The sequence below is a fragment of the Cetorhinus maximus genome, chromosome 23, assembly GCF_964194155.1.
Source record: "Cetorhinus maximus chromosome 23, sCetMax3.hap1.1, whole genome shotgun sequence".
Taxonomy (NCBI): Eukaryota; Metazoa; Chordata; class Chondrichthyes; order Lamniformes; family Cetorhinidae; genus Cetorhinus; species Cetorhinus maximus.
The window spans coordinates 12946288-12962449 of record NC_135901.1 but is presented as its reverse complement, the minus strand read 5'-3'; the positions used below and the strand labels follow the sequence as shown (position 1 = coordinate 12962449).

The window sequence follows — 16162 nt, the reverse complement described above, 5'->3', positions numbered from 1 at the left end:
ACAAGGTCCCACATAGCAGACTTGTCAGGAAAGTGACAGGTTGGGTCCAAAATTGGTTCAGCAACAGGAAACTAAAGGTAATGGTCAATGAATGTTTTTGCGAATGGAAAACGGTTTCCAGTGATGTTCCACAGGGCTCAGTATTGGGGCCCTTGCTGTAAATATTAATGATTTAGACTTAAATGTGGGAGGCATGATTGGGAAATTTGTAGATGACACAAAAATTGGCCATGTAGTTGATAGTTGAAGAGGATAGCTGTCGACTCCAGAATTATATCAATGGTTTGGTTGAATGGGTGGAAAAGTGGCAAATGGAATTCAATCCTGAAAAGCGTGAAGTAATGCATTTGGGGAGGGCAAAAAAAACAAGGGAATGTTCAATAATCGGGAAGCTATTGAGAGGGATTGAGGAAGTGAGAGACCCTGGAGTGCATGTCCACAGTGCCTTGAAGGTGGCAAGACAGGTGGACAAGATGGTCAAGAAAGCATATGGAATGCTTTCATTTATTGGGCGAAATATTGAATACAAAAGCAGGGATGTAATGATGTATAAAATTGTAGTTTGTAATTCACTGCCTAAGTTTGTGGTTGAGGCTGAAACACTCAACTCACTTAAAAGCTACCTGGACCTGCATCTGAAGTGCTGTAACCTGCAAGGCTACGGACCAGGTGCTAGAAAGTTTGGGTTAAAATGAGCGGCTAGTTTCTTATTTCTCTTTTTTGGCTGGTGCAGACACGATGGGATGAATGGCCTCTTTCTGCACCGTAACTTTTCTATGGTTCTATGGATAGAATTGAGAAGCAGGAAGGTTATCTTCCACTGGTTTGGAACCATGGTTAGACGACACTGGGAGGACAGTCAATATTTGTGATCTCCATTTAGAGAAAGGAGACAGACACACCGGAGAAGGTGGCAAAAATATTCAGAAGGATCAGACCAGAACTGAGAGCGTTTAACCCTCAGGAAAGGCTGGGCTGCCTTCCTCTAGAAAAGAGAAGACTGAAGGGTGACCTGATGGAAGTCTTTAAGATTATAAAGAGGCTCAATAATCCAATAGGCATTTCATGAGAAACCTCTCTACCCAGCAAGTGGTGAGAATGTGAAGCTTGCGACCACAGCGAGTGGTTGAGGTGAATAGCATGAATATATTTAAGAGGAAGCTAGATACACACATTAGGGAGAAAGGAATAGAAGGATATGCTGATGGGGGGAGTGGAGGCTCATCTGGAACATAAATACTGACATAGACCGATTGAGCTGACTGGCCTGGTCCCTGTGCTGTAGACTCAATGGAACAGAGACAAATGTATTTATTTTAGATATACCTGTAGTGGTGGGCAAAACACTATTTACTACCCAGGATAAAATAAATATACTTCACCAGCTTTTGTGGATCATTTCGGTGGAAACGTGCACTCACAGGCTGAAAGAGCATCAGCCCACTGGAAGCAAAGCTGTGAGGCCTGTCCAGCAGAAAGAAACCTCTGACCCTCCCACTTCACCAACCGTCAGAGTGAACATGGTTCAGTCCTGGATGTGATTAACAGCAGCAATAACAGCAGAATCCAACCCCTGTAATCACTTGTGAACTCACTGGTGTCTCAGCAGGTGAGATGAATCACTGAATCCCTTCCCACACTCAGAGCAAATGAATGGCCTCTCCCCAGTGTGAACCCGCTGGTGTCTCAGCAGGCTGGATAACTGAGTGAATCTTTTCCCACACTCAAAACAGGCGAATGGTCTCTCTTCAGTGTGAACACGCCGGTGTCTCTGCAGGTTGGATGAAGTAGTGAATTTTTTCCCACACTCAGAGCAGGTGAATGGCCTCTCCCCATTGTGAATGCGTTGATGTGTCAGCAGGCTGAATGAATGAGTGAATCTCTTCCCACATACGGAGCATGTGAATGGTCTCTCACTGGTGTGAAGGCACAGGTGTGTCTTAAGGCTGGATAACTGATTGAATCCCTTGCCACACTCAGAGCAGGTGAACGGCCTCTCCCCAGTGTGAACTCGCTGGTGTACGAGCAGGGTGGATGAATCAATATATCCCTTCCCACACTCGGAGCAGGTGAATGGCCTCTCCCCAGTGTGAACTCGCTGGTGTAACAGCAGGGCGGATGAATCAATGAATCCTTTCCCACAATCAGAGCAGGTGAATGACCTCTCCCCAGCGTGAACTCTCTGGTGTGTCACCAGATTGGATGACTGACTGAATCCCTTCCCACAGTCAGAGCAGGTGAATGGTCTCTCCCCAGCATGAACTCTCTGGTGTGTCTGCGGATGGGATGACTGACTGAACCCCTTCCCACACTCAGAGCAGGTGAAAGGCCTCTCCCCTGTGTGAACGCGTCGATGAGTTTCCAGCCCAGATGGGAACTGGAATGCCTTCCCACAGACACCACATTTCCATGGTTTCCCCATGGTGAGGGTGTCCTTGTGACTCTCTAGATTCAATGATCAGTTGAAGCCTTGCCCACAAAAAGAACATCTGTACGGTTCTCCCCACTGTGAATGATGCAATGTTTTTTCAGGATGTGTGACTGGTTAAAGCTCTTTCCACAGTCAGTTCACTGGAACACTCTCACTCAAGTGTGTGTGTGTGTCTTGGTACCTTTCTAGTTGCACTGATGTTCAAAACCTTTTGAAGGAGACAGACTAGACAAATGTTTCTCCATCTAGATTTAAAGGCTGATGGTATTCACGTCCCAATCAATCGAGTGACTCTGTCAGGCCTTGACGCTTTGTTTGGTATCTGTCTCCAAATCCTCCCCTTCTAATATTCTGTAAATGGAGTTTACAAAAGTCATCACTTTCAGTACAGGGTAGAAATTCAGAAAAGAAAAATCTAGTTTCTGTGGAACATTCTTTCCTCTCTCATTCCCCAAAACCTGTAAATATCTGACCCCAACAATCTCTCTCCATTCTCACTCCTCTGTAAATAATATACATCCATCTAGTTCTCATGAAGGTGTCATTCCAGGCTGATCAGCAGATTGACGCTCACCACTTCCTGTCCTGTACACAAGAGACCTGAAAATCTTCATGCAGGCTGCTAGCCTATATATGTATTTGTGTATATTGGTCAAAAAATTTGTGTGATATAAAGTTCTGTATTACTTAGGTAAGATATGGTGGGATGTGAGGAAGAACTTTATTTAGACAGCGAGTGGTCATGACCTGGGACTCGCTGCCTATGAGAGTGATGGAAACAGTGATGATTAACGATTTCCAAATGAAACTGGATGAACACTTGAAGGAAATAAACTTGCAAGGGAACAGGATATAGAGGGGGAATGGGACAGACTGGATTGCCCTACAGAGATTCAGCATGGACTCGAGCTGCCGACTGGAATCCCGCTGTGCCATAAGGACTCTATGGCTGGAAATAAATAATGTAGCTATCGTACTATTTTACAAAACTAGAAATAATAATAAATTACAGAACTATAAACAATATATCTACTATGTATCATATAACAACACTGACATATTGCTCTCGTTACAATCCCCTTAAAATAAGCAATTTCCCAGACAACCCCAACAGAATAAACCGAAGGACAAGGCTTCACTTTTTAAAAAAATTTACCGTAATTCTCAAACTAAAAGGCAAATAGTATTTGAATAGACAGGATAAATTTGACTTAAAATAGCTCATATAATTCAAATAGGTTCAACAAAATCAAAGCATTTCACTCCTCAGCATTTATGGCACTAATTCCAGTTACAGAGTCCCACATATCTCTGTATTTCCCAGGGGGAAGAAAGAAAATGTTTTACCCACAGATGTTGGACAGAGGAGGAAGTTTTACTGTGTTTATAGACTCATAGACGTCTACAGCACAGAAGAAGGCCATTCAGCCCATCATGTCCGCGCCGGTCCACAAAGATCTGGCTACACTAATCGCATTTTCCAGCACTTGGTCCATAGCCCTGGAGGCCATGGCAATGCAAGTGAATATCTAAATACCTCCTAAATGTTACCAGAGTTTCTGACTCAACCACCCTTTCAGGCAGTGAGTTCCAGACCCTCACTAGACTCTGGGTGAAAAAATTTCTCAACTCTGTTCTTAGCCTTCTACCTCTTGCCTTATTGACCCCTCTGCTGATGGAAAAAGTATCTTCATATCCACCCTATCTATGCCCCTCATAATCTTATGCACCTCTTTCAGGCCCCCTCTCAACCTTCGCTGCTCCAAGGAAAACAACCCCAGCCTATCCAATCTCTCCTCACAGCTCAGACCCTCCAGCCTAGGCAGCATCCTGGTAAATCTCCCTCTGCACCCTCTCCAGTGCAATCACATCCTTCCTATAATGTGGTGACCAGAACTGCACACAATACTCTCGCTGTAGCCTAACCAGCGTTTTATACGGTTCCAGCATAACCTCCCTGCTCTTGTATTCGATGCCTCGGCTAATAAAGGCAAGTATCCCATATGCCTTCTTAACCACCTTATCTACCTGCCCTGCTACCCTCAGGGATCTGTGGATATGCGCACCAAGGTCACTCTGATCTTCAGTACTTTCCATGGTCCTGCCATTCACAGTGTCATCCTCGCCTTGTTAGCCCTCCCCAAGTGCATTAACTCACACTTTTCCGGGTTGAATTCCATTTGCCACTGCTCTGCCCACCTGACCTATCCTCGTTTGTGAAGCTAAGAACAAATCCGGTGCTGTTTAAAGTCAAACTACATGACGTGGAAGAAAATAAAGGAGCACAGATTATAAACTCCCCTCCTCCACTCCCTCAGCTGACAGTCCAGCGCGCAGGCGCAGAAAGAGGTGCTGACCTGACCTTCGCTGTCCGGAGCAGGCGCAGTGCAGTTGCCGCCATCGGTCGCGCTCGATCTCTTTTCGGACCAGCCAGCCGCCGTAGACAGTGTGGGGGAAGAGGAGTTCGCCGAGCGGCGTCTCGTTCTGGCTGGAGCCGTCAGCCGGTTACCTGGAAACCTTGGCTCGAGGAGTCGGGGAACAATGGGTGGGGGTGGGGCTCCCGTGTCCGCGCGCCTGGCCTGCAGACTGGAACCCGAGGACGTCACCGCGGAGCAGAGTGATTCCTATTGGCTGATTCAGGCAGAATTCCATTGTGGACGTCACACCCCTTCCTACTGTATCCCTCATTAAGAAATACAGTGCTATATGTCACACATTTTTAGTCCACTTATATGTACATACCAGCAGCCTCCATAAACATTTTCGGTCTCTGGTTCCAGGACATGCAGCACTGACCATGGTCTGTCGATCAGCATGAATCGCTCCTTCAGGACAATTGGGAGGTTCAAAGTTATGTGCGGCAAAGTAAGAATGGGGAGGAGGTGTCTGGGATGACTTTTGGATGAAAGAAGAATGAACGTTCCATAGAAACTAGAATTGTCTGTTCTGAATTTCTATCCTGTACTGACAGTGATGATTTTTGTAAACTCCTTTTACAGGATATTAGGAAGGAGAGGGTTTGTAGACAGAAATCTCAAACCAAATGTTTCCTCAAGATCTGACAGTCACTCGATTTATCAGGACCTGAATATCATCAGCCTTTGAACCTAGAGGGTAAAATGTTTGCCTGTTATGTCTGCTTCAAAAGGTTTTAAACATCAGTGTGACTGGAAAAGCACCGAGACACACAAATACCTGAGTGAGGGTGTTCTAATGCACAGATTTTAACCAGTTCAACCCGTTTAAACAGCCTGAAAAAAACATCACGTCATTCACAGTGGGGAGGGACTGTACATGTGTTCTGTGTGAGGGCGAGGCTTCAACTGATTGTCCAACCTGGAGAGACACAAGGACACCGGCACCATGGAGAAACCGTGGAAATGCGGGGAATGTGGGAAAGATTTCAGATGCCCATCTAAACTGGAGATTCATCGACGCAGTCACAATGGGGAGAGACCGTTCACCTGCTGTGAGTGTGGGAAGGGATTCAGTCATTCATCTGCGCTGCTGACACACCAGCGAGTTCACACTGGGGAGAGGCCATTCACCTGCGCTGAATGTGGGAAGGGATTCAGTGATTCTTCCACCCTGCAGAAACACCAGCGAGTGCACACTGGGGAGAGGCCATTCACCTATTATGAGTGTGGGAAGGGATTCAGAGATTCATCCACCCTGCTGACACATCAGCGAGTTCACACTGGGGAGAGACCGTTCATTTGCTCCCTGTGTGGGAAGGCATTCACTCGGATATCTAACCTTCTGAGACACCGACGAATTCATAAATGACTGCATGGGTTAGGTTCTTCTGTCATTGCTGCTGTTAATTATATCCAGCACAGAACCATGTTCATTCCATGTGGGATCATCCAGCAGGAGCCAGCACAAGCCAGCTGACTGAGGGGGTGGTGGGGGCTGGTGCAAGAACTTCTTGTGGACTGAGGCTGCTTCCCTTCAGAGGCCACTGAGTACATTGTGGGATCATCTTTCTGGTCTGAGAATCCACTCCTTTCCCCCTGTATAATGCTGGCTGAGAATAGACATCGGGGCTCAATGTACTGACAGTACCTCTGCCACTGAAGATGGGTGGAGGTAATGTTCTCATCCCTGTTATTCTGTTTGTCTGTAAGCAATTTATCTCACAAACTAATGGCAGATTTTACCGGAACCTGGTACACTGACAGGGTATGAACCACAGAAGAACTGATTTATTTTTGGTGAAGATCGGGATCCTGGAATTTTTTTCAAGGATCCGCTCACATTGGCAGATCGGTAGAATTGACTTTTTCTTTTCGATTTTTGTGATTTGTTTTATTTCGAATGGTGATTGTTTTACAATGCTGTGGATTGTTTCTGCTGCTGGGGTGGAATTTGTCACAGCTGTCAAAATGTCAACAGTTTTCAGAGCAGGTTGCCGGATGTGGATTTGCCTGAAGCCTCTTCAATGAGATGGACACTCTTAATAAGAACATTTATTCTTTCAGCTTTGGAGTTACAGAGTTTGTTTTCAACCCTGTTTGTTTGTCTGTCTGTAACAATATGTCTAAAAAACTAATGGATGGATTTGAACAAAATGTGCTACACAAATAAGATATGGCCGAAGGAAGAAATGATTAGATTTGGTGAACATGTGGACTGGAACCAGATCCTGGATTTTTTAAAAACAAAAAACTACTGCGGATGCTGGAAATCCAAAACAAAAACAGAATTACCTGGAAAAATTCAACACCTCTTTGATCCTTTTGTCTGTGACATCTTTTGATTATCTGCTCCTATCACTGCTTGCTTGTCCCTACAACCACCCCACCCTCAATTTCTCTCCCCCCGCCCCCCACCTTAAACCAGCTTATATTTCACCCCTCTCCTAACTATACTTCAGTTCTGTTGAAGGGTCATGTGAACCTGAAACGTCAACTCTTTTCTTCTCCACCGATGCTGCCAGACCTGCTGAGTTTTTCCAGGTAATTCTGTTTTTGTCCTGGATTTTTTAATATTCATATGCATGGCCTGGTCCTCTGCAGGCAAAAGGAATTTGTCTAGGCATTGCACCTTTTCAATTAAACAAAAACATGGGGGACAATTGTTCCCTGATGCATTCGCCAGGGCAACATCTTGACCAATCAGATTCGACTTGCCATCCAACCAGCACCCTGTTTCTCAGTATTAATTGTTCCCTTTGAAATATGGTATTCTTGCATCTATCCTGATGAGTGCTAGGTGAAAAGCTTTGACATGTCTCTTTTTTTTCCAGGAACATTCAAATTGTTTAAATAATTTGTCAACATTGGGAGGTTGGGTGAAATAATATTTTTTTTCTCTCTCCAACAATTTATCATAAACAATGATAAATTGCCTGGAAGATGACATACATTTGCACTCTCTCTTTCCTTCACTTTGTATTTCTCCCAGTACACTAATTGGGGTTTCTCTCTGCCTCTCCCTCACACTGTGTTTCTCTCAGTTCACTGACTGAAGTCTTTCTCTCTCCCTCACACTGTTTCTCTCAGTGCACCAACTGGGCTATCTTTCTCTCCCTCTCACACTGTGTTTCTCTCAGTACACTAACTGGGTTCTCTCTCTCACTCTCTCTGTCTCTCCCTCTCACTATCTCTCTCCCTCACCCTGCGTTTCTCTCAGTACACTGACTGAGGTCTCTCCCAATCCTTGTTACTGTCAGTATAAATCCTGATTTGAAAAGGCACGGATTACTCAAGGACAGTCAGCATGGATTTGTCAAGGGAAGGCTGTGTCTGACTAAATCAATTTAATTTTTTGAGGACATAACAAGAAGGGTTGATGAGGGTACTGCATTTGCTGTGGCCGATATGGATTTTAGCAAGGCTTTTGATAAGGATCCATATGGCAAACTGATCAGTCAATTAAACATTCATGGGATCCAAGTGGAAGTAGCAAGTTTGATCCAATACTGGCTCAGTGGCAGGAAACAAAAGGTAATGTTCAATAGATGTTTTTGTGATTGGAAGACTGTTTCCAGTGGGGCTCCACAGGTAACAATACCCGTCACTTACTGTTTGTGATATATATCAATGATTTAGACTTAAACATAGGAGTTATGATTAAGAAGTTTGCAGATGATGCACAAATTGGCTGTGGGTTTGATAGTGAGGAAGAAAGCTTTAGACTACAGGAAGATATCAATGGACTGGTCAGGTGGGCAGAGAAGTGACAAATGGAATTCAAGCCCGGAGAAGAGTGAGGTAATGAATTTGGTGAAGGCTAACAAGGCAATGGATTTACCACAATATATGGTAGGATAGTGAAAAATGTAGAGGAACAGAGGGACCTTGGAGTTTATCTCCGACCATCCCTGAAGGTAGCAGCACAGGTAGATAAGGTGGTTAAGAAAGCACAGTAGATACTTTCCTTTAATAACCGAGGTCTAGAATATAAGAGCAGGGAGGTTATGCTAGAATTGTATAAAACACTAGTTGGACCACAGCTGGAGTACTGTGTACAGTTCTGGTTACCAAATTACAGGAAGAGTGTGATCGCACCAGAGAGGGTACAGAGGACATTTATGATGATGTTACCAAGAATGGAGAATTTTAACAATGAGGAAGGATTGGAGAGGCTGGGTTTTTTTCCTTTGGAACAGAAGAGGCTGAAGGAAGATTTGTATGTATTTCTGAGGGGCCCACATAGAGTGAATATTTCCCATAGCAGAGAGGCCAGTAACCAGGGAGCATTGATTTACAGTCATTGCTGGAAGGATTAGAGGGGAGTTGAGTAATTTTTTCACCCAGAAGGTGTGGAGGTTTGGAACTCACTGCCTGAAAGGTTGGTAGATGCAGAAATCCTCATCATAATTTAAAAAAAAATCTTGGATATGAACTTGAGGTGATGTAACCTACAGGGATACAGACCAGGAGCTGAAAGGTGGTGTTAGACTGGATTGTTCTTTTTTGGCTGCCACAGACATGATGGACCGAATGGCCTTCTCTGCTGTAAATATATTATGTACCTATGAGAGGGCAGATGGGACCCCAGTTTAACCTCTCATTTGAAATACAGAACCTCCGACAGTGCAGCATTCTCTCAGTACTGACATTGATTTAGAGGGGTGGAAAGGTTTAAAGAGGGAAACCCCGAGTTCAATCCCAGAGAATTTTGAGGTAATTAATTTGAGGAAGGCTAACAAAGCAAGGGAATACAGAACAAATGGTAGAATAGTGAGAAATGTAGAGGAACAGAAGGACCCTGGAGTGTATGCCTACAGACTCCTGAAGGTAACAGCACAGGTAGATAAGGTGGTTAAAAAAGCACTTGGAATATTTTTCTTTAATAGCCGAGGCCTGCGTATCTCCAGCACTTTCCGCTTGTATTTAAATCTATATCCTTACGCTTGAAGTTAACAAACTGATTGGCTAAGGGGGCGTCACAATAAAATACAGTAACTACCCACATACTTTCTGTCAGTGCGCCCTCCCACCCCCACATTTCATCCAGGTCTGACGAGCTTCGAAATTGGGATCCGGATGAGTAATGGCGGCCATAGCTCCCACAATCCTCCGCGCTGGTGAAACCGCTCCATCCGCCACGCGGCAGGCGACCCGGGACTGCGCATGACCAAGGGAGAGAGAAGCTGCGCATGTGTGGAGGAGAGCCCATATCTCCCCCCCAATTTTTATTATGTTGAGATGTTGACCAATGGGAAGACTTGGAGGACCGGAAGTACTCTGGTGCTCCAGTCAATCAGAGCGCAGGCTTTGTGTCTCCAGCGCTTGAGCTTCACAGAGACGAAAACTTCCTCCTGTGTCCAACATCTGTGAGTAAAACACTTTCTTTTCTCCCCCTTTCCATTTCTTTTCTAATTCTGAGTTTAAATTGTTGATTTGCAGGAACTGAAGGGAAATGAAGTGAATCCAGGGAGGGTGCAGACTCTGGAAAGGTTAGCCCATCTCTCACTCTTAAAGACATTGAGATCCTTTGCTCCCTCAGCTCGACACATTTATTTGTCTGGCTAAAAGGATGGTCTCTTTCTTAATGTTCATAATTAAGGGGATGGTTTCCCCAGGAGATGGCTGACATTTAAGGGACAGTAAATTAATATTGGAAGAGTTATGTCGAGTGTTGTTATATGATACATATTAGAGATATTATTTATGGTTCTTTAATCATGTACATTTATTATTATTTCTATTCTTGTAATATATGAGGTGGTAGCATTTTACATTTCCAACCATAGAGTCATTTTGGCATTCAGTGACTTGAGTCCATGCCAATTCTCCAAGATTAGCCTGGAGTCTCCAGGAATTGAAGACCATTCTCCAGTTCACTGCTGTGTGCAACCCTGGAGAAAATTCATCAGGAAATTAATAAAGATTGTATTTTTTTGTAATTTTCTTAGAACATTTCACTTTGCCAGATATAAAAATATTGAAAATGTGTGTGGGGATGGAGGTGGGGTGGTGGGCAGCTGGGGAGGGCGTGGAAGGCTGCTTGGCTGACAGTTGAGCATTATCCAAGTGGGTAATGAGTCTTTTTGCTTTCCAGTTGGTATAGGAAGGCAGTGTGCCACAAGGTTGGCTGTGTTGGTTGATTAACAGCTGGAACATGGAGGTAAATCATGCGGTGAAACCTCCAGGAATACATTTCATCACAGTTGGCAAGCTTAGTCCTCACTCACTCTCCATAAAGCAATCCAGGCAGTTCCATTCACCCTGTAGATTCTCATAGTCTTGCAAGTTTATTTCCTTCAAATGCCTACTCATTTCATCCTCAAATCATTGTTAATATCTGCTTCTAACAGCATCGTAGGCAGCAAGTTCCAAGTAAATCTAAGAGTACTGTATCTGTAACTCAGCATCAGAGTACTGTATCTGTAACTCAGCATCAGAGTACTGTATCTGTAACTCAGCTTTAGGGTACTGTATCTCTAACTCAACATCAGAGTACTGTATCTGTAACTCAGCATCAGAGTACTGTATCTGTAACTCAGCATCAGAGTACTGTATCTGTAACTCAGCATCAGAGTACTGTGTCTGTAACTCAGCATCAGAGTACTGTGTCTGTAACTCAGCAGAGTACTGTCTCTCTAACTCAGCTTTAGGGTACTGTATCTCTAACTCAACATCAGAGTATAGTATCTCTAGCTCAGTAATAGAGTACTGTATCTCTAACTCAGTAGTAGAGCACTGTATCACTCAGCAATAGAGTACTGTACCTCCAGCTCCACAATAGAGTGCAGTATCTCTATATCAGTATTGGAGTACTGAATATTACACACATTTTTAGTCCTGTGATAGATTTTCATGCCTCCCTGTCCAGAACAGGAAGCGGTGAGTGTGGAACTGTCAATTAGCATGATTTGCCACATTCAGGAGAATTGGGAGGGTGAACATTAGGTAATGCAGAGTTAGAAAGGAGGGAGAGTGTGTGGGATGGAGATTTACACATTTTGGAGCGTAGGAGGGAAGAATGTTCCTTAGAAATTAGAATTGTCTGTTCTGAATTTTTATTCTAGACTGATGACATGTGTGAACTCCTTTTACAGGATATTAGAAGGGGAGGATTTGCAAACAGAAATCGGCATACAAAAATCACGTCAAGATCTGACAGTCATTCAATTCATGGGAGCTGAATATCATCAGCCTTTGAATCTAGAAGGAGAAATGTTTGTCTGTTCTGATTGCTTCAAAACGTTTTAAACATCAGTGTGACTGGAAAAGCATTGAGACACACACACCCAAGTGAGAATTTTCCAGTGTACTGACTGTGGAATAACCTGAAGAAACACAGGGACACCTGAACCATGGAGAAACCGTGGAAATGTGGGGATTGTGGGAAAGGATTCCGTTCCCCGTCTGTGCTGGAAATTCATCCACACAATCACACTGGGGAGAGGCCGTTCGCCTGCTCCGAGTGTGGGAAGGGATTCACACGATCATCCACACTGCTGACACACCAGCGAGTTCACACCGGGGAGAGGCCATTCACCTGATCTGAGTGTGGGAAGGGATTCACTCAGTCATCCCACCTACTGATACACCAGCGAGTTCACACTGCGGAGAGGCCATTCACTTGCTCTGTGTGTGGGAAGAGGTTCCCTCATCATCCAACCTGCTGAGACACCAGCAGGTTCACAGTGGGGAGGGGGCCTTCACCTGTTCTCAGTGTGGGAAGGGATTCAGTGATTCATCCAACCTATTTTCACACCAGCGGGTTCACACTGGGGAGAGGCCGTTCATGTGCTTTGTGTGTGGGAAGGGATTTACTCAGTCATCCAGCCTGCAGACACACCAGCGAATTCACACTGGGGAGAGGCCGTTCACCTGCTCTCAGTGCGGGAAGGGATTCACTCAGTTATCCAACTGGTGACACACCAGCGAGTTCACAGTGGGGAGAAGCTATTCATCTGCTCCGAGTGTGGGAAGGAATTCACACAGTCACAACACCTGCTGAGACATCAGCGAGCTCACCAGTGCTTCCAGAGATTGGATCCTGCTGCTATTGCTGCTGTTAATCACATCCAGAACTGAACCATGTTCATTCTGAAAGTTGGTAGGGCCAGAGGGTTTCATTCTGATGGACTGGTCAGTCTCATGACTTTGCTTCCAGTGGGCTGATGCTCTTTGAATGTGGGAGAGCACATTTCCACTGAAATGATCCACAAAAGCTGATGAAGTACATTTATTTATCCTGGATAGTAAATAGTGTTGTTCCTACCAGGTCGATCTAAAATAAATAAATTTGTTTTTCTCCCATTGAGTCTACAGCACATGGCCAGGCCAGTCGGCTCCATTGGTATATGTCAGTATTTGTGCTCCACATCAGCCTCCACCCACCCCTCTTCATCTCCCCCATCAGCATATCCTTCTATTCCTTTCTCCCTCTTGTTTGTATCTAGCTTCCCCTTAAATGTATTCATGCTGTTCACCTCAACCACTCACTGTGATAGCGAGTTCCACATTCTCACCACTCACTGGATAAAGAGGTTTCTCATGAAATCCCCATTGGATTATTAAACCCCTTCATAATCTTAAAGACTCCCATCAGGTCACCCTTCAGACTTCTCTTTTCTAGAGAAAAGCAGCCCCAGACTTTCGCGAGGGTTGAAATGCTCTCGTTTCTGGTATTATTCTTGTGAATATTTGTTGCCACTTCTCCAGTGCCTTTATTTCCCTTTTCTAAATGGACATCAAAAATGTTAACAGTCCTCCCAGTGTAGTCTAACCACGGTTCGAAACAAGTTGAACATAACCTCCCTGCTTTTCAATTCTGTCCCTCTAGAAAGGAACCCGACATCTGAGCCCCGCACTTTAGACAAGATGTGAAATTGTGCGAGAGGGCGCAGAGGAGAATCGTGAGAATGCACCAGAGATAAGGGTCTTCAGTTAGTCGGAGAGACGGGAGCAGCTGAAATTTCTGTCTTTCGATCACAGAGTCATTAGGGCAGAGAAGGAGGCCATTCAGTCCATCGAGTCTATGTCGACTCGACAGAGCAAACTAGTCAGTCCCATTGCCCTGTTCTATCCCTGTTACCCTGAATGTTTATTTCCCTCAAGTGTCCATCCAATTTCCTTTTGAAATTATTCATTGTCTCCTTTTCCACTGCCCTTATAAGCGGTGAGTTCCAGGTCATTCCCACTCACTGTGTAAAATATTCTTCCTCACATCCCCCTGCATCTCCTCCCCAAAAGCTTAAATCCGTGTCCCCCAATCCTTGTACCATCAATTAATGGGAACAGCTGTTCTTTGTCCACTTTATGTAAACTTGTCATAATCTTGTACACCTCTATCAAATCTCCCAGAACCTGAGAAGAAATGACTTGCTGGGTGTCTTCGGGCTGGCATGGACAAGATGGGCCGAATGGCCTCCTTCTGTGCTATAACTTTTCTATGGTTCTATGTGGGAACCATGGCGTCTGGGACAGACCAGGGAGCATTTAAGTGGAGATTGCGCTTCTATCCAGAGTGTAATGGTAATGCTGCTGCACTTTGATACTACTGCTCAGACATGAGCAAGTGTCAGCTCTTAGTTGAATAATATCTAGCCACTGTCACCAATAATTGTTATCACTGTGAATCATTTAAGAGTTTGGGAAAGGGGGACAAAGGGTTAATTAACTCCCTGAACCCCATTTTCTAACATCGCTGTGTCAAAAATAAAATCTCATCTCCCCCTGTGGCTCCTTTACCTTAGAGGGACTCATTTTCTGTTAAAGAGCCTCCCACTCTTCTCTAAAGTGCATAAATCTAATCATGTAAAGCCCAGCAAAATCAAATACTTTTTCTGATAAAAGTTTATTCATGAAACAGAACATGGTTAAAAAGAAGAAAATTACTTAAGGATCAAAGACAACCAGAGTAAAAGGATGTGCACAATGTTCTGGACCCAAATGGTTTCTCTACAGCTCCTCTGTACGCTGTTCCCATCACTCCCCGCTTTGCTCACAGGGGAACTGAACCCCAGGGGTCACGTGACTATCAGCCCCGGTCGCCCCCCCCCCCCCCCACTCCTTCCTCAATTGGTTGGAGGCCCACTTCCCAATCAGCCTTCCAGCATCTTCCTATTAGTCAACACCCATGGCAATTTCTGAAATGCGATGCAGACCCTGTTATTCTCAGCTAAATTCAGCCCTCAGCTCCATCATTGACATGAGCAAGAGACAGAAAGGAGCCAGAGGCTCAAATGGGAGCTCAAAACTTGTGGCTGTAAGCCAACACTAACATTTGTCAGTCAAATACATGTTATTTATATTGGAGTTTTGATTATTAGATTTAGGCACTAGAGGCAAAATGTGGGGAATTTAAAGGATAACTTTCCCTTCCTAACTTTGTATTGTCTATACTGTCAGCCATGGCTTAGTGGATCACACTCATATCTCTGAGTTAGAAGGCTGAGGGCTGAAGACTCACTCCAGGGACCTGAGGACAAAAAGCAAAGTCAATATTCCAAGTGCGAGCACTGAGGGAGTGCTGCACTGTTGGAGCTGCTGTTCTTTGGATGAATTGCTAACTCAAGGGCCCTGTCTACCCCTTTGGGCGGAGATGGAAGTTCCCATGGCCAATAAAGAAGAGCAGGGGAGCTATCCCAGGTGTCCCGGCCAATATTTATCATTCAACATCACTAAAAACAGATCATCTGCTCATTATCACCTTGATGTTTGTGGGGTCTTGCTGTGTGTAAACTGGCTGCCATGTTTCCAACTTTACGACAGTGACTACACTTCAAAAGTACTTCATTTTGTGATGTATTGTGGTTGTGAAAGACACTATATAAATGTAATATCTTAAATTTAAGATTTATATTATCTGATCTTGCGATCTGTAACTTAATTGATTTCAGCCTGCCACTTAATAAATTCACTTTGGTCCAAACAAGATTTTAACCAATTAAGGCAAAGGCAGACTTCTCTGGATAGTAAACTTAAAAAAAAACTTTTTTTATTCATTCATGGGATGTGGGCGTCGCTGGCTAGGCCAGCATTTATTGCCCATCCCTAACTGCCCTTGTTCAGAGGAGCATTTAAGAGTCTGGAGTCACATGCAGGCCAGATCAGGTAAGGGCAGCAGATTTCCTTCCCTGACAATGGTTTCATGAGTCATCACCAGCCTTTTAATCTCAGATTCCTATTGAATTCAAATTCCATCATCTGCCATGGTGGGATTTGAACCCTGGTCCCCAAAGCATTACCCTGGGTCTCTGGATTACTAGTCCAGCGACAATACCACTACACCATTGCCTCCCCCAGACATTATAAGATAAAGGTT

The 16162-nt window shown here is 44.5% G+C and overlaps 2 protein-coding genes across 2 annotated transcripts in view; one reads left to right on the top strand and one right to left on the bottom strand.

Annotated features, from left to right (window-relative positions):
- Window positions 1-2512, bottom strand: part of LOC144696890 (uncharacterized) — a 28019-nt gene extending 25507 nt beyond the window's left edge. The window contains exon 1 of the mRNA XM_078568593.1: window positions 1659-2512. Within this exon, the coding sequence (XP_078424719.1) occupies window positions 1659-2422 (764 nt within the window). The 5' untranslated portion in view covers window positions 2423-2512. The remainder of the gene's footprint in view (window positions 1-1658) is intronic.
- The window catches only part of LOC144696902 (uncharacterized), a 50496-nt gene that overhangs the window by 10319 nt on the left and 24015 nt on the right, over window positions 1-16162 (top strand). The gene's annotated exons all lie outside the window — the stretch shown is intronic.